At 37.2% G+C, this 27,358-nt stretch overlaps 1 protein-coding gene across 3 annotated transcripts in view; it reads right to left on the bottom strand.

The window, feature by feature from the left end:
- Positions 1 to 27,358, bottom strand: part of LOC150098064 (ras-related protein Rab-14) — a 149,643-nt gene that overhangs the window by 38,051 nt on the left and 84,234 nt on the right. For all 3 annotated transcript variants that reach the window (XM_090406123.1, XM_090406124.1, XM_090406125.1), the window contains exon 6: positions 21,002 to 21,032. In XM_090406123.1, coding sequence (XP_090262249.1) covers positions 21,002 to 21,032 — 31 coding nt within the window. The remainder of the gene's footprint in view (positions 1 to 21,001; positions 21,033 to 27,358) is intronic.

Genomic DNA, 27,358 nt, shown 5'->3' with positions numbered 1-27,358 from the left:
CTGGGTCTGCTGTCAGTAATCAAAATAGAAGCGTCATAGATTTCTGAGTTTTCTAACCTGGGTCCGCCGTCACATGAGGTCCACTGTCGGTAATTGAAAGAGAAGCATCATAGGTTTCGAGTTTTCTACCTGGGTCTGCTGTCACGTGAGGTCTGCTGTCAGTAATCAAAAGAGAAACACCATAGGTTTCTGAGTTTTCTATCTGGGACCGCCACCACGGGAGATCTGATGTCAGGAATTGAAAGGAAAGAGCTGCACATTGCTGCCATGTTAAGGGTCCTATAGGGCATGGAATAATCAACGACTTCAACAAAGAAGACATTTGGCAGGAAATCAAGAACAAGTCATCAGAAGGAAAGAAGGACAAAAGAGATTACCTTCGTGTGAACAAAAAATTCATGTAAGAGGCAGTGCTGAATGAGAATTGTAAGTACTTATGCATGTGATAATTGAGAACAAGATTGTACATCAAGAGTGTCTGTTTATCGGTACAATAAGATAATGTAAATTGAAATTGAAATAAGCTTACTCAAGGTATGCTTTATTGTCAGTTTGTGTATATATGACAAGCAGGATATTTTAGATTGTGATTTAGCTTTAAGAAAGTAAATTAGAACTAAGTTTGAATTAGGAAGAATCGAAAATAACAAAAATTGTAATAAGCTGTACGTATATGTTAATGTGAATCACAAACTATTCCTTTCTGATTTAATTAAATGGTCAATGCACTATCCTGAAAATTTTGAACCTGCATAAGATAAAGTTTAGGTGATCAATAATCAAGCCACAACTAATTAACAGTAAAGATTAACATAAGTAGGGAATGTTAACAATATCTGCTTTGTTTTTAGTTTAAAATCTTATAATCTAACACTCAATACACAATCTAAATGGCACAGTTGTAAAAACAAATAGATTTGTTAGACTATAGAGTGTGAGAACATAAGATCAAGTAAATATAAATAATGGTGGCAGCCAACCATTTCATTAAGTAAAGAACAAAGACAATGCAGGATTGAGAAATAGATAATAGAAATACAGAGCATTATAACACCAGGATTCACATTTAAAACTTTACACTATCTCCCTACGCTTTAATTATTTATTTTCACTTAATGAAAGTCATCACAAATAATTACAGTATCTCTTTGGGACAAAACAATTTTTAACAAAAAAAAAATGTATATCTACACACACACACACACACACACACACACACACACACACACACACACACACACACACACACACAGATAGATAGATAGATAAACTCTCCATAATTTAATGACCTCTATTTACAGAAAACCCATCCATACCAATAGATACTTTCATGCGCAATCTCATTATTCTCTGCCTCAAAAGCTTAGCATCATTTCTATATTAGACAAATGTGCTTGCTCCCTCCTCAGGGAAGAAGAGATCAAAGAAACTTAAGTTTCTTCATACAACCTTTCAGAAGAACAGTTTATCATAATCAGACTATTAATAAGCTGCTATGTAATCTGCTTGGTCACTGCATTGAAGATAGTAATGATGTAAAAGGTTTCATCTCTCTTCCATATATATCAGTTCCATTTAACCAAAGTTAGTTAGCTAAAATTCTAAAAAAAAAAATACAAAATCTGAACTTCTTTCATTCCTCTAACCAAAATCTGTTCCTTACTTTGTAGAACTAAACATAAACATGACAGCTTAAGATGCCCAGGAGTTTATCATCTTTGGTGTAACTGCAATGTGCCCTATTCTGATCAGAAGGAGAAATCCACTGAGCTGTGCAGAGAGAAGAATATGAGAGACATTACATATGGCAGAACTAGAGCCAGTGTTATATCTAATCAAATTCTTAATTCTGACAATGAAGATTCTATCACTCACCAAGTGATCTGGAAGAAAGGAGAAAACATTTTTAGATGCTATGATGAGCTTGAGCTTAACTTTACGTGTGTAGAGGCTTAAGTGCTGTGAGGGCATCATATTGGAGGCTTAATGGATTTTTTACAACACTCAAAAAGAATTAAAATAGAATTTAATACTTCCTATATTTCGTCCTAGTCACTAGGACATCTACGGGGATTACAAAAACAATTAATGTAACATATACACAAATAACAAACAATACTAAGCCCAACCACGTGGATGACACTAAAGTCCTATCTAGGTAGAGCGTCCTCTAAGGGCAGTAGTAGGTGGCCTGGAATGTAAGGTGGGAACTCTGGTGATGAGTGTTTCCCAAATCTTCAGAAGCTTAATGCAACCGTATTTATTGAGATTTGGTTGGTTTTTGAGAGCTGCTGCTGCTGCTTCTAAGAAAAGTCTCTCTTTCTTGAATTTGCTGTGGTGGAGCATGGTGGTTTTCTTCCATGATATCGTGTGGGTGGTGTCCAAAACATGGTTAGCCAAGCCTGAATGGCCATAGTTGTGTTTGAAGATGTAAGACTTGTGTTCCTCTAGACGGATGGATGCTGATCTGCCTGTCTGTCCAAAGTACGCCAGCTTACAGGAACAGGGTACTTTGTAAACTCCAGGCAGAGAGAGAGGAGGGAGCTGATCTTTCGTAGAACAGATAAGGGTAGCAAGTTTGCAGTGGGGCTTATTATATTGGTAAGCTTTGATATCTCCTCTTTGTTTACCGATATTCCCTTAATTGACACCTTATCTCTCTTAGAAAACGTTTTTCCCTCTGACATCTTAGATCTCTTTTCTTTTGCCATTAACTCTGGGTATTTCTCTTGGAACAACAAAATCTACAAGCAGATAGAGGGAACTGCCATGGGTTCCCCCCTCTCACCCCCCCCTTGCCAATTTCTATATGGAAGATTTCAAAAAAACAAGCCATAGACTCAGCCCCACTCAAACCTTCTATCTGGCTAAGATATGTAGATGATGTGTTCTCTATTTGGCCTCATGGCCCAGACACGTTAGACTCCTTCCTCAGTCATCTCAATAGTCTACATCCAAGAATCCAGTTCACTATGGAAAAGGAAAAGAACAATTGTTTACCCTTCCTAGACACCTTAGTCACACGTCTGCCTAATGATACACTTACCTTCACCGTATACAGAAAACCCACACACACAGGCAGATACATTCACAAACTCTCCCACCACCACCCCTCTCCACAATATGGCATTATTAAAACTCTTACCAAGAGAGCCCACAATCTTTGTTCCAGTGGAACCGCCCTCACTACTGAGCTTAACCACATACACAGCACTTTCCTCTCCAATGGCTACAGCGATCATAGTATCAAAAAAATAATCAACTCCATTCCCCGTCAACAAGATTTTAAAAATGCCATCACCATACCCTACATCCGTGGCACATCCGAAAAAATAGCCAAGATACTAAAACAGTACAACCTACACACAGCATATAAGCCCCACCGCAAACTTGCTACCCTTATCTGTTCTACGAAAGATCAGCTCCCTCCTCTCTCTCTGCCTGGAGTTTACAAAGTACCCTGTTCCTGTAAGCTGGCGTACTTTGGACAGACAGGCAGATCAGCATCCATCCGTCTAGAGGAACACAAGTCTTACATCTTCAAACACAACTATGGCCATTCAGGCTTGGCTGACCATGTTTTGGACACCACCCACAGGATATCATGGAAGAAAACCACCATGCTCCACCACAGCAAATTCAAGAAAGAGAGACTTTTCTTAGAAGCAGCAGCAGCTCTCAAAAACCAACCAAATCTCAATAAATACGGTTGCATTAAGCTTCCGAAGATTTGGGAAACACTCATCACCAGAGTTCCCACCTTACATTCCAGGCCACCTACTACTGCCCTTAGAGGGCGCTCTACCTAGATAGGACTTTAGTGTCACCCACGTGGTTGGGCTTAGTATTGTTTGTTATTTGTGTATATGTTACATTAATTGTTTTTGTAATCCCCGTAGATGTCCTAGTGACTAGGACGAAATATAGGAAGTATTAAATTCTATTTTAATTCTTTTTGAGTGTTGTAAAAAATCCATTAAGCCTCCAACATGATGAGCTTAACTTTGGCATATGCAAAATCATGCCCAAGTGAACATACTCAACAATACCATGGCATCCAGAATACTTTCATATGTCAGCAATCTATTTTAAACTTAATTTATAGCTGTTATTCTTTTGAATTGTATTTTTTGATATTTCTCTTTTCCATGTTATGTACCCACTGAAGTCCTAAGAAGACAAAATTAGTTGTGCATTCCTATAACAAATAATTTTATTGTCACTTCTTGGCTTTCAGCCATTTAAGTTTTTTCTATTATATGCATATATTTACACATACTGCAACATCAAAAAATAATAAAAATATATACAACGACATCTAGCGTTGACCTATTTCTAAGAGAACCTTAAATGGTAGCTAGAACAATTGCAGTCTAAACTTCAAAGTTCATTATGATAGACATGTTGCTAGTTGAGTGAGCCTCCCACAATGAGTCTGACTACATGCAGGTTACCAAAATAATAATAATATAGAAGTTATTTACACTACAGGCATTCACAATGCACCCCACATAAAAAATCTCCTCCTCACACCCTCAAACCTCAACAAATTTGGCATGTTCCTAAGGGCCGAGGCTGATTCCATGAATAGTCTTTCATATTTGTTGATTTGTTCATCGTTGATTCATGGAATCAACCTCGGCCCTTAGGAACATGCCAAATCTCAACAAATTTGGATGCATGAGACTGCCCCAAATTTGGGAAACTTTTATCAGAAGAACTTCAGCCCAAAGGCCAAGAACTACCAATATAGCCCGCCAGGGGGCACCATCAGGACTTTAGGAAAACGCTAGCTTCCTAGATTCAGTCTCATTTGCTGTTATTAGTACTTGTGTGCACGTGTCTTTGTAGTAAGTTCCCAAGAAGATGGCAACGTGACGTTCGCCGAAATATCGGAAAATATATATTAAAGTTTATTTAATCTATATTTCTAGTATACGCTGTCAATTCCTTAAATATTAGTTATCGTACTTATAGTGAGTGAACAGGAGGTATATGAAGAATTTAGTAAACTTGAAGTTAATAAGGCAATAGGGCTTGATGATATATCACGTTTTGAAGGATTATTCCAGACAGTTAACACCTTTGACATACCTTTTTAACATGAGTCTTGCACTGGACCGAGTTCCAAAGGAGTAGAAAAAGGGTAAAGTCATTCTGCTTCATAAAGGAGGTGATAAGACTAAAGCTTTGAATTATAGACCAATCTTGTGTCTGAAGTTGGGCTTAAAGTATTGGAGAAGTTAGTCAGGACCAAGATTCAGAACTGGGTTGATAACAGCAGCAGCAGCATTCCCTTGGATGGTCAGCATGGGTTTACTAAAGAAATATCATGTTATAGTAATCTGCTTACTTATTATAACAAGGCGACCAATGCATTAGATAAAGGTGATGTATACATGTACAGATTTTGCAAAGGCCTTTGATAAATTTCTACATAAGCTGATGATTAAACTGGAAAGCATAGGGCTTTCCAGTTTAAGGATAGTGGATTAGTATGTTGGATAGGAGATTGGCTATCTGATAGGTATCAACAAGTTGTGTATGGAGGAGTGACATCCCAGAAGAAGAAAATTACTGGTGGTATACCCCAAGGGGCCATTGCTATTTAACTTGTATGTTAATGATATTGGGAGGGGGTCTGAATAGTGATATTCAGTTGCTTGCAGATGATGCAAAGCTGGGGAAAACAATGAAGAATGTAGCCAGTGTTGTGGCTTTACAAGAGGATTTAGCCAATTGTTTGCCATAGTGGGCTAAATGGGCAAGCAATTGAGATTCCCGTTAAATGTTGAAAAGTGTAAAGTTTTAAAATTTGGGAAGCAAAGATGCTCTAGGAGTGACTGTGGATAAGGACCTAAAATTCTGGGGACACACTGCTAGAATCGTGAAGACAGCAGAACGGATTATGACAATGATGCAGAGGACATTGATGTGTAGAAGTAAGGATGTTATGGTTCCACTGTATAATTTATTAGGTGTCACATATGGGCTATTGTGCTCAGATTTGGTCTCTTGGTTTTCAAAAGGATGAGGCAATATTGGAAAAGGTCCAAAGATGATTGAAAAAGGTGGTTTCTGGTCTGTGGAATGTTGAGTATAAAGACAGATTGAGGAAATGCATATTACAGTGACTAGTGAATAGGAAGGTGGGGAAGGATATTATTGAGATATAAATTATTAAGGGGTTGTTACCAGATTAATGTGGATGATGTTTTACATAGAATGGGGAAAAACAAAGGGAAAACATGAGGTTATTCATGGAAGCTGTACAAGGAGGGCGTGAGGAGCAGATTTTTTTGCATGGAGAGTGGTGGGCGATTGGAAGGCATTGCCTGAGAGTGTTGTGAATGTGGAGACAGCGAATATAATTAAGGTAGGATTGTGTGTGTGCGTGTGTGTGTGTGTAATAGTAGTAGATCATAAAATGATAAATTATCAAGTAAGCTACTATGCTCCTGATTATATTATCATCATCAACAGAACTCCAATGAATCACTTGACTCCATGGAGATCTGATGATGAAAATATGATCAGGAGCATAGTAGCTTACTTAATAATTTACCATTTTATGATCCGCCTTCAATCCATTGCAGATTTTTAGTTATCGTTCTAATACATAATGCAAAAATACACGGTGCTCTACTATCAACTGTGCTCTTCTGCCTAATTTTTATTTTAAACATTGGCCTCAAAATCCAAACCATAATGGTTAGGATATCATAATTATATTGACAATAATATACTCCATTCCACTTCCCATTTAACAAATGTTGTAAACCATTACAAGCTTCTCCATAACCAATGCCTTAAATGTTAATCTTAATCTCTTGGCCATTCTTCAGCATGACAATAACAACCTGATGCTAATAAGCACAATTCTGGATTATTTTTCACAAGAAAGATCTCTCTAAATGAGCTGACAATAACCTCTCACCTTTCTTGGCAGAAATATAATACATTGCTTCCATCCATCCAAATCTTTCTCAGCTTTCAAAAAAACCTTGGCATGTTCATTTCTGCTCAAGACACTACTCATCTGCACATATGCAAGCACACTACACAAAATCTTGAATCTACTAAAATTTATAATTGGGATAATCCACCAAAAATGCCTGATGTTATCCAAACAAGGACAATCTACTTAGCAGATAATACAACTTTTAGAGACTCGCTCCAATCACTTTCTTAGAAATATTCTGTTTCTACCTTACGTTTTTCTACATGCATTTTAATTGCAATGTTCTGATGAACTACTTTCATCATTCCTCAACTTTTCTCTAAGGAAGCGAAAACAGGTGCAACCAGTTTAACATTCTAGTTTTAACACTTGAAAATCAACTTTTCTTCTCTTTCATTCTATTTGCCTCTGTACCGTGGAGAAATCTTCTTCTGGAGCAGTTCTCCAAAGAGTACAACCAAAGACTTAAGATGTTCAAAGAAACACATCAGTAGATTCTTTCTTTTTTCTTAAGCACCGGCCAACAAGATACACATATGCCGTGCTTTTAGTAAATCTACACAACAGGTTCTGCAACTTGTTGCAAGGAGAGTTAAAAAAAAAAAAAAAATTTCCATCAAATAAAAATAGGTAAGCCATATTCATCATCATCATCATCAAATTCCTGCCATGTACCCTCAAGGGGTGTACAGGATATGATAGTATTACATGAAAAAATTACATCATTACTAACTTCCTATCTACAATTTTCCTCCAAATCAGTCTGTTACTTGTCAAGACTAACATTATCAGATCTTATATTTCTATCATCTAAGGCACTTTGTACCGTATCAATCCACCTATATCATGGCCTTCCTCTGGGTAGTTTTCCTGCCAACCTGGCAGTGAACACTTGTTTTGCTAATCTTTCCTCTCCCATTCTATTTAAGTGACCATACCACCTGAGATTAGCTCTGCTAACACATTCCTGGATGCTGACAATGTCAAGTTCTTTCATAATATCCTCGTTATTATGAAAGAACTTGACATTATGAAAGAACGTCAAGTTCTTTCATAATAACGAGGATATTATGAAAGAACTTGACATTGATAATATCCTCGTTTTTAATACCATATTGCCATTGATGCCATCTGTTCATGCCTCTAATCTTTCTCAGAAATCTCATATCTGTGGTCTCTAGTCTTTGGTCAAGTGTTTTACTTCTGACCCAGCTCTCAAATCCATAAGTTAAAACTGGTTTGAACACTGTCTTGTATACAGCTAACTTAGTGTTCCAACTAATTTCCCTCTTATTCCATATGAATTTATTCAATTGACTTCCCACCATACCAGCTCTGCTGATTCTGTTGTCTATTTCTATATTGAATTTACCATCTTCATTAAAAATCGTGACTAAGTAGCTGAAATGTTGTACTTGTTCCACAGGTTCTCCATTCACAACACAGCTGACATTTTCAATGATTCTGCCTATTTTCATTGTCTTTTTATTGCTGACCTTCTTACCATATCTATTACAACAGCTATTCAATTTAGTCAGAGAATCTTGCAGACTTGTAGCATATTTATTTAGAAGTATAACATCATCCGCATAAAGCAAAGAGCTGACATTAACATCTCCAATTTTGATATCATGTTAAATACCACTTTCCTTCATAATGTGATTCATATAGATAATGAATAACAGAGGGGATAATGTACATCCTTGTCTCACACCAGATTTAACATTAAACCATCTTCCTGTACTTCCTTCAATTCTAACTGCTGACTTACAACTCAAATAAAGACTAAGTAATGCTTGATATAATGCCCCATTGACACCATATAACTGTAACGTATTGAAAAGCTTCTTTCTTGGCACCTTGTCATATGCCTTTTCCAAATCGACAAAACTTAAATACAGATCTTTGTTATATTCCCATGCTTTCTCGACTATTTGTCGTAAAGTGAAAATCTGAACCTGACAGCCTCTATTTTGCCTGAATCCAGCTTGTTCTTCACCCAGCTTTTCTTGCACAATTCTTCTCAATCGTTTCTCAAGTATACTTGCATAGATCTTGCCAGGAACACTTAGTAGGGAAATACCTCTGTAATTCTCACATTCAGTTTTATTTCCCTTTTTATATATGGGTACTATGAGAGCTCTACTCCAATCATCGGGAATTCGTCCCTCTGTCCAGGTTTTCTGAACTATGCAGTGCAGCCACTGTAAGACTCTTATACCACCATACTTCAGCATTTCTGGTCGAAAATCATCTACTCCTGCTGCATTTCCACATTTCAAGCCTTTGATGGCTTTTTCTACTTCAAGTATGGATATGTATTCCTGACTGCATGCCTGGTCAGTGTTTTCTACCACTGTGCTGTCATCACTGCTTGTTTCATTTAGCAGTTTTTCAAAAATAATTACTCCATACTTCAAGGATATCTTTTTCTTCAGTTTTCATGTCACCGTTATCATCTCTAACTCCTTTTACAGCACTCTTTCCTCCGTTTCTAAGCTTCTTCAACAACCTGCAGAACATCTTGCAGCCTTCTTGATATTTATTTTCCCTGTTCTTGCCAAAGTCTTCCCATGACTTTTGTTTAGCTAGTTTTACACAGTGTTTAGAATTCTTGCATTTGTCTCTGTATTCTCTAAGAGCACAAGCTGACTTATTTTCCAGGAACTTTTGATATTGTCGTGACGTGTTCTCTTGACGTTCGAATCCGCCATCTTGCTATAAGTCACTTTCATCAAATAAGGAAAACTAATTGCAAATTAATCACTGATCTAAGGGTAGAGAAATTTCTATTATACTGCGCCACTCTATCCTTAGATAAGTCTATATGAATTAGTAAGTTTAATTCAAAATTAGTTAGCAGTCTTTTCACTCATTCAGGCCGATGGTATTTATTTTCTTTCCTTCTGGGATTCCCGCTAGATCCGAATTTTTGTGAACGGTGCAGTAAAAAGAAATTCAGGCAAACACAATATTCAAATTAACAAACGAAACATTTAATATATGGTTATATAACAATTACATAAATTCCACTTCTAAATATGACAAACCAGTCAAGTTAGCACATCAAGTCAAGTCATTCATATTAATCCAATCTTCCAAACTTTCACATACAAATTCACAGTTTCAGAATCACAAAGTTCCTATACCCAACTTATTACAATAGAAATTCTTAATTAATCTGTTTCCATGTATCTCTCAGCTACACTCTACGATTAACTCATAACAGGCACTAACCACGGTAGATATCACTTCAATGTCTATATTTTCAACTCTCAGCCTCGATGGTATGCTACAGTTAATGTTAGAAACAGCGCAACGGAACTAATACTTAAATCTGCATACACTGAAATAAACTAATATGACTGTCCTTACCTGAAATAATCTTCAGTACTTCCAATATTTTGTGAGCACACTTTCAAATTGTATTTATCACACTTGCGAAACACTAAATAACTAAAACATTACTAATCGCGCTTCAAAAATCCAGATAACAACTATAAGGTACATTAATTATTCTTATTTATCATTCATCAACTAGTTTATCTCCGTACAATTCCCTTTCATGGCAGTACAGAAATAAGTCGTAATTGTAGACTGACTGGATTTATTCAGTATTCTTCTTTGAATGTCCAGCTCTCTAATTATCCGATTACGGCAATAATTTCTTTTTATTACTACGGCTGGTTTTGCTTTCAGCCAACTATAAGATTCACTTATATAAAAAAATATCTACTCAACTCCTATCCTTAGGAATCTTTTAATTACTTCTACTTCTTTAGTTTACTTCCTTGCTACCTTATAGTTCCAAAGTTCCGTTCCGACTCCCTACTTACTACTACGTATCTATTTTTCTCTTCTCCTCCACAAACGCTCCCTTCACACGCGCTCATTTATTTCCACGCGTCTCTATGACAACCGATAGACGTAAACATTCTCGCGAATGTTACATTAGGTTATATAACTACATTCAGTTATTACATAACGTTAACTTTCATGAAAAGAATAAATAGAATATTTGCATTCCAATAAATGCATAGTTAAATTACAAATATAAGTTCTTACAATATTGACAAAATAATAAATAAAACAGCTTAATAATATTTAATACAGAATCTATTTACCATTAAAACATTTCTTTGATTAAGCAATTAAATATTTGACATAGTTATATATCAATTACAATTTATGTTATTTACATCAAATAATATTTACAAATATAGTTCTTGTGACGGAAAGTCATGTTGGATTCTGAATCAAACAACATTTATTCTATTTTCTACATAATTAGAATCCAACAATATGCCTTCTTTTCCTTCACTGCCTCTTTAACTTCCTGTGTCCACCATGGAGTTCTAATTTTTGTATCCTTGCAGACAACTTCACCACATGCCTCTCTACCTGAATCAATCATGGCTTTCTTCAAGGCTTGCCACTGAATCTCCAAGGTTTGATTCCTGTTCTCAAACTCTTTCATTTTTTCTTCAATAATCTTTGTGTATTTTAGTCTACAGTTCACATCTGAGAGCTGCTCAACTTTTATTCGCTTTAAAACTTTCTTAAATGTTATTCTTTTCAATGTGAAATTCAATTTTATCCTTCTGTACACTCTGGTGTCCTGCACCAGGGAGAAAACATCACTATCAACAATAACATAGTCAATGAGACTTTTCTTATTCTTGGCCTCTTCTCTCCATGTGAATTTGTGCATATTTTTATGTTGGAACATGGTGTTAGTAATAACCAGTCCATGTCCTGAGCAGAAATCCAACAGATATTTGCCATTATTACTAGCTTTGCTCTTTTCTCCAAATTTTCCCAAAATATTTTTGTATGTCTCACAATCATTTCCTACTCTGCTATTTAGATCCCCAACAAGGACCAACGTTTCCTCTTTCATTGTGTCAGTAGTTCTCTAGAGCCTCAAAAAATTCCTCCACTTCTACCTTAGTAGAACCTTCTGGGACCATAGGCACAAATAAGTCTCATGTCCAGTTCCCCATTCTCATATTTGCCCACATTACTCTACTTGAGACTGACTGCCATTCAAGAAGATTAGCCTCGTATTTTGTGTTGAATACTATGGCTACTCCTTTTCCTTGATTGTCATTGCCTGAATATAACATTTTGTATTTATTGCTCAGAAAGAAAAGATCTCACCAGTTTTTGTCTTTTTTGTTTCAGTCACATCTATTATGTCGATCTGGTACTTATCTAATTCCTCAGCTAGCTCCATTTCTTTGCCCTTCAGGCTTCTTATGTTGATAGTACTGATCTTTAACTCTGGTGATGTTGAGTTGGGGTGTCTTTTCAGATTTGTTCCAGTAGCTGACTTTTTGCTGTTCGCTCTGGTTCCTTGGCGAAAACAACGGGGGGCCTTGTTTAACCAGGCGACGCCCCAGCCGGCATGAAATTTTGTCATGTTGTACCATCATTTTTTATTTTGGTTTATCCAATAAGAATACAGTTTGGTCAGCTAAATCCCAAATTTCCAGCCCATCCTCGTTCGTTCAGTATCCAAGTAGATAACCAACAGGGAGCACCACAAGAAGGTGAGGATTGGACATTAGGTCAGAAGCCCTGGTTGGTTCTCCGCATTCCTTTAAAGGCTATGTGGAGGTCTCCTCTCAGTTATACAGCTTTGCCTCTTAAGAACCCCAGTAAGCCATATTAAATACATAAAATTTGCAATAGAATAATAAAATTTCAAGTTTCCCAAAGATACCAAAAAAACATTACCGTATATGTCGGTGTATAAGAATAGGAATAAATTTTAGGCAATTTATAGGTTTTAAGCTTATGTCGATTGCATAAGACGATCCCCCAATTTCTTCTTTCTTGTATTAATGCAATGTTTGGTATTGTTGTTATATCTGTTATTTTTATATCTATGCATATCAGTTATTTTTTTTTACATAGCATAGATTTAGTATTTAAGCAAATTACCCTAATTAAAAGTGATTAGCCCTAATTTTAATTAATTATTATTTTTGCATTTTTTTTAAATTTTAGGATTAAAATTGTTATCATTTAAAATCATGGAACCAGCAACAAAACGAAGAAAGTATGAAGCTCGATTTAAAATAAGGGTAATTGAAATGGCAAAACAGACTAATAACTGTGCTGCTAAAGTTTCACATAACCGAGAAGATGGTAAGAGAATGGAGGAAGAAAGAAGATATTTTAAAAAAATTGCCAAAGAAAAAATGTGCAATAAGAATGGAGATCACCAAATGGCCGTAACTGGAAAATCACATTGCAGAATGGGTATTCGAACAAAGGCAGAATGGGTATTCAAACAAAGGCAAAATGGTTATCTTGTTACAAGAAATATGATTAGGGCATATGCACTAAAATGGTCAAGACTGAATCCAGATGAAAGTATAGAATTTCAAGCTACTTCAGGATGGTGTAATCGTTTTATGAACAGACAAAATCTGGTAATACAACCAAAAACGAAAATTGCTCAAAAACTACCAGCAGATCTTGACCACAAACTTACCAGTTTCCATAAATTTATTATTCAGTTGAGACAAGAACATAAATTGCTATTGTCAAATATTGGAAATATGGATGAAACTCCTATGAGCTTTGATATGATAGGCAATAAAACAGCGGAGTCTAAAGGTAGTAAGAGTGTGCTAGTTCGAAGTACAGGTCATGAAAAAACAAGGTTTACGGTTGTGTTGTCATGTTTGGCTGATGGAAACAAGTTAAGATCATCTTCAAAAGTAAAACTAAACCAAAGATAAAATTTCCTTCAGGTGTTTTTGTACATTTTCACAAAAAAGGATGGATGGACAAAAATGGTGTGAAATTATGGATAAATAATGTGTGGAACACGCGACCAGGCAGTATAATGAAGAAACACAGTTTATTAGTATGGGATATGTTTCGTAGTCATTTAACTGAGAATACTAGAGGTCTTCTAGAAAAAAAATAACACAAAAATTGCTGTTATACCAGGTGGTTTAACTTCTATATTGCAACCACTAGACATCCGCTTGATTTAAAGATCGCATGCGAGAAGAGTGAAAAAATTGGATGTTGAATGGTGAAAAATCATTTAAGGGTGGATCTATGCACGCTGCATCACTTGATATGTTGTGCAGTTTTGTGATCAAAGCATGGAATAAAGTAAAAGTAGAGATTGTAATAAAATCATTTAAAAAGTGTGGTATCTCTAATCTTATGGACGGTATGGAAGATGATCTGTTGTGAGACACAGATGATGACGAAAACTAAATCAATTTACCGGATTCAAACTGGGATCCATATGACGATCATTTAAACAATGAATCTGAAGAACTATTTTCAACAGATGAAGAAAATTAACATGAAAATTGAGGTTAATAATTATTTGTTTTTTTAAGACTTACATCTATTGTAATATTTTTAATAAATTTATGTAACAAAAAATTAATCTGATTTGTTTATAAACACTGCCTATTTTCTTATATAACGATGTATTGTAACTACCTAAATGTTCATCCAAGAAATTAAGCTTCCCTTTTTATACTCACCGTATAAGACGACCCATGATTGAGGGTTTTCTGTAGTATTTGAGAGTAGTCTTATACGCCGACATATATGGTAGACACTTTCACAAAATGTTTTCTCAACAAGCAATATTACAACAATCCAATCTTCTTTCCACAACTGATAAAATTAAAACATGTTAATAATACAATGATTATACCCATCAGTAATTATCCAAAAAATGCTATGAGATTTTCCAACAGTAAACAACTCTTTTTTACTTGTCATAAAAGAGGATTTGGCATTTCTACCTTGCCACTGAACAGCGTAAATCCAAATATATTTTGTATTAAATTCAGTTTATCAAGTTTAAAATAAGAGGACTTCATTTTTTTTTTAAAAAATAATTATCTGAATAATGACTTTATTCCTGCCTAAATTTGGCACTTTTCCTAATATGCTATGTATTCCTGATGCAGAGAATAAGTTTTTTGTCCTTCAGTAGTTGTATGGATCATAAAGCTGACTCATTCACTATCCACTACAGTAAGCTACTTTCTTTTTTCTTTTTTTTTGGTTCCTTGGAGTTTGCTACAGTGAAAGTATACTGTAATATGGTTTGTTCAATCATAATTCACTATTGCTCACCTGATCTTGTATACAGAGTTGTATAAAGTTAATATGCTCTCTCTCAAACAGTGCATTAATTTCTTCATTATGCATAATATACGGTCAACCCTCACTACAGCAAACTTGTAGGAATAGTTTGCTGTGGTTTGCTGTTTTAAGGATACTTGTGACATAAGACTGAATGATAAATGCACGTAAACACAAGAATGATATTTAATTAACCAAATATTTCGGTCTGGAAATAGCAGACCATCCTCAGGTATTACAGGAACAGTTATAAAATTATTGTTAATATTCTAGCTTGTATTTTTTATAACTGTTCCTGTAATACCACTGAGGATGGTCTGCTATTTCCAGACCGAAATATTTGATTAATTAAATATTTCTTGTGTTTATGTGCATTTATCATTCAGTTTGCTATGGTGAATTTACTTTAGAATAATAGAATTATGCCTGTGAGGATTTGTTCGGGCTTTTTGATGATTTGTTATAGAGTTGGCTGTAATGATGTTTACTATAGTGAAAGTCAACTGTAAGCCATTTATGACATTTCAGTAAATGCTGTGCAGCAAATCTAAAATTTAAATGAGAAAAACAATTTAAGATAGATGCTCTGTTTTCAGCCATTATCATACAAATATCAAGTCATCATGCTAATTTTAAGTGGCAGATATCTTTTCTCATTCAGTGAGGGAATATCACCTGCTTCCACTAAGCAGGTTAAGTCCAAACATGAATTAACGAAAAAGATAGGGATCTACTGCGTGAGTAATGCACTGTTAAACCATGATAACAACAAGTGATTTAAAAAAGAACTATGTTTGGCTTTAGGGCAGGATTGCTGAATTAATTCTAAGCCCATATGCAGTAAAATAGGCTTGTAACCTTTTGTGGTAGATTCACAGATAAAATTCACATTAAGAATTTTTGTTTGCTATGCATGCGTTTCTGTGCTGAATTAAATAAACATCAAAAATAATAAAATACTGCATTCTGTGCAAACGCAATAATTAAAAAATCATAGAAAACTTAAGCAAATCAAAACCTACATCAACTAGAGCACAAAGTACCACAATACATTAAATTACAGGACTATTGTTACATCCAGAGCCGTATGCACACTTTTCCCAAGACTGGGGCTCCTCCCTCATTGTTTGGGAGCCCTAATTTTTTTTTTTTTTTTGAGAGGGGGGGGGGCATATAGTGCCTCACGTACCTGTGCTATGGTCCTGGTTACATCTTGTCCTCTGCCTACTGATAATGATATATCAGTCAGCATGCTGATTCACTGCTGTGATGGCATGTGCTTTTTTACCGGGTGATTATAAAATAACGTCAAGTGTTCAGAGCCCTATAGCGAGTAACGTAATGGACGAAACACACCAATATTCGGTAGACATACACAGTGGAACATGTGGATTCGATTTAATGGGGAAAAAAATAGTACCAAAAGTCGCCAACAGGGGAAATTTTGGCACTGCCAAATTAATTTTAGTAGGTGTGACTAATGAATGACTAAATGACAAATGAGAGACAGCACACATCAATTTCATGACGTTTATTGTTAATTACAAATGAGGTTCAATATGACCACCATTCATTCTGATGTTCCAGGAACTGCATACGGTGCATGACATTTTCCACAGTGGCTCGCAACATATCGGAATTGATTTGTCTAACGTGTAACATTCAATCTTTCAAAGTTGGAATATCGGGTACATGTCCTTGATACACAATGCTTTTAAGAAATCCTCACAGCCAAAAGTCACAAGGATTGAGATCAGGCGATCTCGGTGGCCACGGCATGGGAAATGCACGACTAATAATTCTTCTGTCAGAGAAATGTCTTCGCAAAATACGCTGTACCTAAAGTCCAATGTGGGGTGGTGCACCATCCTGCATGAAGATGGCCGAATAGAGACATCCTCTTTACTGCAGTTGTGGCGATTTTCCTCGTAAAAGTATGGACCGATGATAAAAGATGCCGTAAATCCGCACCACACTGTGACTTTGGGTGAGTGAATAGGCATCTGCAGACACATGCGGATTAGTTGCAGCCCAAATGTGACAGTTGCATGTGTTAATATCGCCTTTCAAATAAAAGTGTGCTTCATCACTTCATAAAATCTGCCACGGCCATGCATCATCCACTTCCATGCACGCTAAGAATCTCAAAGAAAAGTCGATTCGTGTGGTCGCATCACCAGGGCGCAATTCTTGAACATGACTGATTTTATAAGGGTAAAACCTTCAACATCTGATGTAGGATTTTCCACACAGTCATATATGCGATATCCATTTGCCGGGATATTGCTTGTGCACTGCTGGTACCCTGCACATTCGTCATCTCCTGTTCCACAATAGCAGTTGCAACGTTCAACTTGTTGGCGATTGATTGGTTTGCATCCCCTGCCTACCTGCACTGCTAGAGTTCCAGTAGTTTCAAAGCGCCGAATCAGTTTACGTAAGTTTGTTATGCTAATCGGTCCTTTTCGTGAATTTTTCATACGCTGAAAATCATGAAGACAACCACTGGCATTATTGTTCCGCTGATAATAGAGTTTGACTAACAAAGCACGCTCACGTAAGATAAGAGGCATCGAAAAGCAGTTCATCTATGAATGATAAGAAATCTCAGGCTTTCCTTTTATTGCATAAACAGAGCCAAAATTTCCCCTGTTGGTAACTTTTGGTACTATTTTTTCCCCGTTAAATCGAATCCACATGTTCCACTGTGTACGTCTACCGAATATTGGTATGTTTCGTCCAATACATTACTTGCTAGAGGGCTCTGAACACCTGACATCATTTTATAATCACCTGGTATATCAAATTATTGGCATCAACATATAATAGGTAAGAATCATGTCCACGAAAGAAATAAATGATGCAATCTACACACATGCAGATGCTGCATATTTCAATGAATATATCAAACATATCAATTAACTATAAGACAATGAGTAATAACTTCTGCATGTGCACCTGTTTCGAGAAAAATAAAAATAAATATTAGTTTGATTGGTATAAGACAGAAGAAGGAAAGAAAAATAAGTAAATAATTGGTTAGAATCATGTCAAGGTAACTAAGTTTTGTATCTATTAAATGTGCATGTGTTCTCTGCCAAATCACCTCTACACTGACAATTTACCCTCAGTTAGCTAGTTCTAAACATTAATCACATCCTTTAGAGGATATGAACCTTGGTTTTTCTGATCAAACGGCACTCATTCTTCAAATGTGCTAATGAGGCATGAAAGCAAACGACTACTAGTCTTGTTGGCCAGGTGGATATCATCTTTGCTTTCCAACCAACAGGCTGTGGATTTGAATCTTATTACAGAATTGGCAAATATCTTTAGATGGGTGAATTCATTGCCAGATGCAAGGCAACCACTTACTGAAAGTCTGAAATTGCTCAAAAAATATTCATGTTTGGTCTCTCTCTATACCAGGGTTTCCAGATTATGTAACTCTTAGTCCATCCATAGTGCTACCAAATTATTTTGGTTCACCTAGCACTGTGGATGGACTAATTTCACTTCATTTCAAATGAAACGTTCTAAACGGTACAAAGAAATATAATATTAGAATTTCTAAAAAAAATACATAAAGATTATGTATTTTATGGAAATTTTTTTCTCCTCCTTTCTCGGTGATTGTGTAGTTAATGTTTTTATATAAATGAGGGGGGAAGACAACAGCTACAGTATATACAGGGTGTTCGGGATAAATTTGACATATTTATAATTAATTATATTTTTCCGTAAGTTACATGTATTAACACACACTTCTCTTCATTTAAAAGTTTGGACCCTTCTTCATTCATATACAAGATGTCAGAAAGGATGGATAGCTGGAACCCACCTGAATCATGGAAGAGAATAACTTGTATCATGATGATTCGTGCCCGCCATCAAAATAAGGATATTACGACTGCTGCCCAATGCTCCCTGAATACAGTAAAAACAATCAGGCATGAACTAGAGACTTGCAATGGTGACTACAAGGATGTAGCAAGAAGAAAGATCCCTAGCAGACGATCTGATTGCGTTCGTACAGCAGAATTCCTCGCAAATCTGCAGGAACAGGTGTTGAAGAACCCTGGCATTGGAATTCGGGCTTTGTTCGTGGAGTTGCTTACTGTAGTCAAGCCCTGGATAACAAGGGTAGCCAATGGTAGGCCGTATGTATGGCAGCAGGATTCGGTCCCTTGCCACACCTCTGGGAAAAGTCAAAAATGGTTGTCTGAAAATTTCTACGACTTCACCAGTCCAAATGTTTGGCCTCCAAACTCCCCAGACCTTAACCCCATGGATTATTTTGTATGGGGCGCAGTTGAAAAAGACACCAATCACACTTCCAGTAATACAAAAGCCCAGTTAATGGATAAAATTAAAACAGTTTTTGCGGCCCTTCCCAGGGAGACTGTAGCATCAGCTTGTTCGAGGTTCCGAAGCAGAATTGAAGCTGTGATCGATGCTAATGGTGGTTATTTTGAGTAAATCTTGTTGATAGTATTGTAATTAACTCTGCCTGTAATGTTTTTTTGTCAATTCATTAAATTTAATAGATACAAAGAAGATTTTCTTTTTCCTTACGAAATTGTCAAATTTATCCCGAACACCCTGTAGATCTGGTGGATTCTGATAAGGATATTACTTTAAAATCTCTAAAGTTATTAACAATTTATTTAATTTTTAATAAAACAAAGAAGAAAAATTGCATTGTAATAATTTTCTTGATGGCTAGCTTTAAATTTATTGCAATTGTTTACAAACTGTCTAAAGAGAGAAAGAGCATGCTACCCAGTTGTATTCACTAAATTAAACGTGGTAGTTTGCTAACCCATTTCTGGAAGTTTTTGTAAGATGCAAAATACAGGATATTCACACTGAATGAAAACTGCATAAGTACACTTCTTCACACACACACAAAATACACAGGAAGTCAAATTCAAACAATGTTTCAAAATAATCTAAAATAAATGCTTAATGGGGTACATCATTTTGATTTAAAATTAAACCTATTTTTAAAATGAAAAATTAAAGGATTCAAAATTATTCAGGCAATAGGAAAAACTCATTCAGACAGGGCACTCAACTAATTCTGGCAATCCATTCCACTCGTTCACCAGTCTCCATGCAAAAAATCTAGCCCACACAACCTTATTAACCACATTCTTACACAACTTCCATAGATGACCCCTAGTTCTCTGATTAGTTGTCATATATATTGAAAAATTTCCTTTGAATCAATTTCATGAAACCCCTTTAATATCTTATAATTTTCTATCATGTCCCCTCTTTTCCACCTATCAACTAAACTTTGTAACTTATCCTCACAAGGAGGATTCCACAGATCTGTCACCAGCTTGGTAACTTGTCTAAATCCTCTCTACCACCTCCTGATCCCAAAGAAATCCAGGTGACCAAATCTGTGCATAGTAGTCAAGATGCAGTGAATCACAGCCTTATAAAGAGGGATAATAACTTCCTTTTCTTTATTTGTTATCATGTTTTTCAACATTCAAGTAATCCTTTGAACTATTTTACCAACTTTTGCAATATGCACCACTGAACTTCAACTCTATGTCCACCATTATCCCAAAGTCTCTAGCTTTATCAATTTGGTGCAATCCAGTACCCATCAATGTGATATTCAATATTCAACCTTTGCAACCCAAAGTGCATAACCTTATATTTACATAAGGTAAATAAATTTTCTGATAACCAAAGTTTGTGAATTTCCTACACTTAACAGAGATACCTCAGCTCTGTTAATTTCTTTTCTGTGATTAAAGAACTGAGACATTTGTTAGAAAAAATGGAGCTGTTTCAATGTACAATAATATGAATAAAAACAAATTATAATTTAAATGAATTATATTTATAAATTAATAAATTTAATATATGGAAAGGGTTACCTACGTCTTTGCACTTGCTTCTACAAACATAAGGCCTACAAAAGGAAAATAATATGTATAAGCATAATGATGATTTAAAAAAAGACAATCATCACATATATATAAATATATGCTACTGGTTTCCAAATTTAAAGGAATATGCAAAGACAAAACAGTTCATGAATTAACGAAAAAGATAGGGATCTGCTGGGTGAGTAATGTACAAAATAATGTACAGTACTATACAAAAAATGTTCAAAAGAAAGTGATATCTAAATCATACAAGTAAGGTAAATGGGGAAGAATGCACACACAGGCTGATCCAGAATATAAAATAAATAGCACAAAATGTCATGCAAATTGCCACCAGATATTATGTATCAAGACATGGACCTATCATCAACATTATTAAGGTATTGTAAATGCACATCGTGCATTGTATTTTGCAAAATTCTTATTTATCGACCCTATAATATAAAATGATAAGCTTTTTTTTGTAACTTTTTTGTCAAGTTATTTGAAACGTTTTGAAACTCGGGGGCTACCCTGAGTGTCGAGTCTTCAAAATTCGAGTCACCAGAATTCAAGGAGAACTGGCCTACCAGTCCAGAACTCAGAGAGTTGGGCGTTGCAGGAGCCAGGAGGTGAAACCCCTTTCGAGTCTTCAAAATTCAAGGAGAACCGGCCTACCGGTCTGGAACTCGGGGGATTGGGTATCATAGGGGCGGTACCTCCCTTTCAAGTCATCAGAATTCAATGAGAACCGGCCTACCAGCCAGGAACTCTGGGGGGGGGGGGGGGTTGGATGTTGTAGGTGCTGGGGGGGGATCCCCTTTCGAGTCTTCAAAATTCAAGGAGAACCGGCCTACCAGTCCGGAACTTGGGGGGGGGGAGTATATATATATATATTATATATATAAGAATTTTGCAAAATAACCCAGCCACCGGGGAAGGCAAGTTAGTCCATCTCAGTGCCGGTCCCAAGCTTGGATAAATGGGGAGGATTGCCGTCAGGAAGGGCATCCGACCATAAAAAACATGCCAAAACCAGGGATGAAATGTTGAATAACAGAGAAAGGACAATGGCTAGTGCATCCCCCCGTAAGCGACATGCAGTTCTGTCGCCCGAGGACTGTGAGAAGTGGGCTTGGGCTACCGAACCAAGGATGGGTTCGGCTAAAGAAGCGAGTCCAACAGAAAGAGAGAGTGTGTGTAAAGTAAGAATCGGGTCAGTGAATGTGGGTACAATGAATGAGAAGAGTAGGGAGATAGTAGACATGATGAAAAGAAGGAAGCTGAAGAATAAAGCGAAGGAGCTGGCGGAAGGATATAAACTGTTTTACAGCAGGGTGAATGAGAATGGAAGAAACAGAGTTAGAATCATCATTGACAAGGAGCTGAAGGGTGGAGTCTGCGAGGTGTGCCGGAAGAATGATCGGATTACGAGTGTTAAACTTGAGATTAAAGGAAGCGTGGCTGTGATAGTGTGTGGATACGCTCCACAAGTAGGTTGTGATGAGGAGGAGAAAGAAGCATTCTGAAGAGAACTAGACCAAGTAGTAATGGGAATCCCTGATGGTGAGAGAGCGATCGTCAGAGCAGACCTGAATGGGCATGTAGGAAGGCAACAAAGTGGTGACGAAAGGGTGCACAGGAGTTGGAGTAGTAGTGAAAGAAATGAAAAGGCAAAAGAATCTTAGAGCATGCTGTGGCCTTCGACCTGGCTATAGCTAACACGTGGTTTAAGAAGAGTGTTGGACATCTGATAACTTATAAGAGCGGGGATAGGATAAGTCAGATTGACTATTTTATGTGCAGAAGGAACCATCTGAAGGAGGTGAAAAACTGTAAAGTGATTAACGGAGAAAGTGTAGCGGCACAGCACAGGTTGGTCATGATAGACTGTGATATAAAAGGGGGAAAGAAGAATAGACGGAAGAGGCGGAAAGATAGGAAAATAAAGTGGTGGAAATTGGAAGAGGAAGGTCCAAGGAATGAGTTTAAAGAAAAGGTATTGGAAGGAATGAAGTTACCAGAGGATGTGGAAGAATGGTGGGACGTAAATAGTCAGAATATTAGAAAAATTGGAGAAGAGGTGCTCGGCATAACATCAGGAAAGGAGCCGCCTGAGGATAAGGAGGCATGGTGGTGGAATGAGGAAGTGCAGTTAGAGATCAGAGAAAAGAAAGAGACAAAGAAAAAATGGGACATGACTGGAACCAGAGCCGACAAGGAGGCATATAGATTAGCGAAGAAAAGTGCAAAGAGAGCTATGGCAAGAATGAAGGCAGTTGAAGAGGTTTATGAAGTACTGGAGAGAAACGGTGGTGAAGCTAAGCTGTTGAGAATAGCGAAAGCTAGAGATAAGGCCTCGAAAGACATAACATCAGTTAAGCAGATAAAGGACGCCACAGGAGTAGTACTACAAGAGAGGAGGACAAAATCAGAGGAAGATGGGAAGAATATTTTCGTAATCTACTAAATGAGGAGAATCCAAGAGAGAGGTGTGAGGATTGAGAGGCAAATGAAGAATCGGTGCAGGACATAAGTAGAGGAAGTGTATTGGGCACTGAGAAAAACGAAGAATGGAAAGGCTGTGGGGGGGAGGACCAGATACCTGGAGAAGCTTGGGCAGCGAGGGCATAGACATGTTATGGGATCTGATAAGGAGAATAGCCCAACAGGAAAAGATACCAGAGGAATGGAGGAAAAGCATTCATATCCCAATCTACAAGGGAAAAGGAGATGTCCAAGATTGTGGCAACTATAGAGGGATCAAGCTGATGTCACACATGTTGAATATATGGGAAAGAGTAATTGAAGGAAGGAAGGATACGGTGGGAAACAAAAATTGGTGAGGAACAGTTTGGATTTATGCCAGGAAGAGGGACAACGGATGCAATATTTGCGCTAAGGTGATTGACAGAGAAATATAGGGAGATGCAGGAGGAGCTACATATGGTGTTTATAGACCTGGAAAAGGCATACGACAGAGTGGCCAGACAGGAGGTATGGAGGTGTATGAGCAAGAAGGGGGTGTCAGAAAAGTACGTGAGGTTGGTGAAGGAGATGTATGAGGGAGCAAAAACTCAGGTCTGGTCTAGTGTCGGCATGACAGAGGGGTTCCCCATTGTCGTAAGGCTCCATGAGGGATCAACTCTGAGCCCCCTCTTTGATCTAAACATGGATGTATTAGTGGAGGACGTCAAGAAGGAGGCGCCAGGGAGCATGATGTTTGCCAATGATATTGTTCTCTGCGAATCATCCCAAGAGAAGCTTGAAAAGACCCTGGATGAGTGGAGAAAGGTATTAGAGGAGAGAGGCATGAAAATTAACCGGGTAAAGACCAAATATATGTCAACGGGGAGTGACAAGGATATGATCATATGACTCAGGGTGCAAGGTTAACTTCAGGGAAGAAATTCAAGTACCTTGGGTCAGTCATCGAGAGGAATGGTGACCTGGATGAGGAAATACAGCACCGAATAACATGCAGCTGGATGAACTGGAGGAAGATGAGCGGGATCCTGTGCGACAAGACAGTGAGTTGTAAGATGAAAGGAAAGCTGCATAAGGTGGTGAGGCCGGCGATGCTCCATAGCACAGAGACGTGGCCTATAACAAAGGCACAGGAGAGGAAGATGTAGGTGGCGGAGATGTGGATGTTGAGATGGATGAGTGGTGTGCAAAGAAGGACAGGATAAGGAATGATACATCAGAGGGACAATCAAGGCGGGACCGATCAGTAAGGAGGTACAAGAAAGCAGGCTGAGGTGGTTCGGTCATGTAGAGAGAAGTATGTTGGTAAACGAGTGGAGTGTATGGAGGTGGAGAAAAGGAGGAAAAGAGTCAGGCCAAAACTCAGAGGAGGTATAAGATGGCAGAGGATCTTAGGGAGAAAGGATGGAGTCGGGAAGATGCCCTGGACCAGAAAATCTGGAAGAAGAAGATTAAGTATGGGAACACCGACACCGTTTAATACGGGATAAGGTATAGCGAAAGAAGAAGATAAGAATTTTGCAAAATACATATATAAATATATATAAATCTACTCTATAATATAAAATGATAAGCCTTTTTATGAAACGTTTTTTGTTTAAGTTATTTGAAACGTTTTGAAACTCAGGGACTACCCTGAGTGTAGAGTTTTCAAAATTCGAGTCATCAGAATTCAAGGAGAACCGGCCTACCAGTCCGGAACTCGGGGGATTGGGTGCCGTAGGTGCCAGACCCCCTTTCGAGTCTTCAAAAAATCGAGTCATCACAGAATTCAAGGAGAACCGGCCTACCAGTCCAGAAATCGGAGGGGGTGGGGTGTAGGTGCCGGACCCCCTTTCGAGTCATCTGAATATAAGTAGAACTGGCCTACACCAGTTCGTAACACGGAGGGAGGGGGCAAAACCCCTTTCGAGTTTTCAAAATTTGAGTCATCAGCATTCAAGGAGAACTGACCTATCAGTCTGGAACTCGGGGTTTGGGCGCCGTAGGTGCCAGAACCCCCCCTTTCGAGTCATCAGAATTCAAGGAGAACCCTTGTGAGGGACACCTGTAACCGCCATCTAGCGCGTCCCCTGGTGGCAGATCGGAGAATTTTCGTCATAGTTTACTGTGAAGGGTAGGAGGAAAATAAAATACCTCCCGCGGACCAACAGGATAGCACTTCCCTCATAGGCCGGTCTGGGGGCCTCGAAGGTGGCAGCCCCACCACCAGACTCGGGTGCTGAAGGCTAATCCCCTGTACACCTTAAAATTTCACCTATTAAAAAGAAATAAAAAAGAGATAGCCAAACTGCCTAAATGGTTAACGATAAAGCAAGGGGAAAGGTACATGAGAAACGGAACATGGAACGTTAAAAGTCTACATGGAAAAGAAAACGAATTAATAGACGAATTTAAAAAATCAAGATTGGATCTGCTAGCAGTCACAGAAACAAAAAAGAAAGGTCAAGGTTGCCAGAAAATGAAAGATGGGTATATACTTTTCTATTCAGGGATAAACCCAAGAGAATGGGGAAAACAAGGGGTAGCTTGCATGATTAAACCAGATCTCAAAAAATATATTACTAAATGGCAACTAATAAACGAAAGGTTGTTGACAATCACTGTTGATTTTAAATCAAATAACCAAATATTCACTGTAATTGTTGCATATGGCCCAAACGATAATGCTAATAAAGAAATTAAAGATGAATTCTTCGAACTCTTACAAAAAACAATTGAAGAAGTTCAAGGGCATATCATACTACTAAGAGACCTTAATGGCTGGGTAGGGAATCAAGTAGATGAGGAAATGAAACAAGTGTTGGGATCTCAAGGAGAAATAACCCAGAATAATAATGGAGAAAGAATAATAAATCTTTGCTTTACAAATAATTCAGTAATAGCAAATACTATGTTCAAGCATAAAGAAATCCATAAGTTTACCAGGGAAGAGCCCAGTAGAAATGAAAAATCTATAATCGACCATGCCATCATAAGCAGATCGTACTGGAAGTATACAAAAAATGCAAGAGTCTATAGAGGTCTTGAAATAGGCAGTGACCACTACTTACTAGTATTGGAAACAATCCATAAAATAAAAGTTGAAAAATGTAGAAAAAGTAGCAAGGAAATAAATGTTAAGATAAAGAACTACAAACTAAAGAAAGAAGAAACAGCCATTGAGTATAAAAGTAAAATAGAAGAGAGGATGAAAGAAGTAGAAAAAGAGATATATGATGACCAAGATGTAGAAAACCTATGGTACAGGTTCAAAGAAGAACTAAAAAAAAAGAAAAGAAAATTAAAAAGAAAAAGCAATTATGGAAGAGATATATAACATCAAAGCTGCAGGTTGATAGAGAACTATACAACAACCAAAGAAATAAAGTTAAAACCTCAGTGAAAGAAAAGAAAATAAAATGCTGAGAAGACTTCAGACATACTTTAGAACAAAATTTTAAAGGAAACCAAAAACTCTTCTATAATGTTTTAAGAAGAATGAGGTCAGAGAAAGAATGCCCCATAAAGTTTATCAAAAATAAGGATGGAAAGTTACTCACAAATTCCGAAGACATCATGGAAAGATGGGAACAGTACTTTCAAGAATTATTGGAAGATGCAGGACATGGAAAAAATAGAACCCTGAGAGCAAGACACACAAGCAAATAGAAGATCAGAGCAAAGAAATTCATGCAAATGAACTGTTAGCAGCAATAAATAAAATAAAACTGGGCAAATCAGCAGGCCATGGAAAGTTACTCACAAATTCCGAAGACATCATGGAAAGATGGGAACAGTACTTTCAAGAATTATTGGAAGATGCAGGACATGGAAAAAATAGAACCCTGAGAGCAAGACACACAAGCAAATAGAAGATCAGAGCAAAGAAATTCATGCAAAT

The sequence above is a fragment of the Typopeltis vanoorti genome, chromosome 16, assembly GCF_054136105.1.
Source record: "Typopeltis vanoorti isolate ZY-2024b chromosome 16, IOZ_Tvanoo_1.0, whole genome shotgun sequence".
NCBI classification, from domain to species: domain Eukaryota; kingdom Metazoa; phylum Arthropoda; class Arachnida; order Uropygi; family Thelyphonidae; genus Typopeltis; species Typopeltis vanoorti.
The sequence above is the reverse complement of the archived record's forward strand: the minus strand, read 5'-3'. Positions and strand labels throughout refer to the sequence as shown.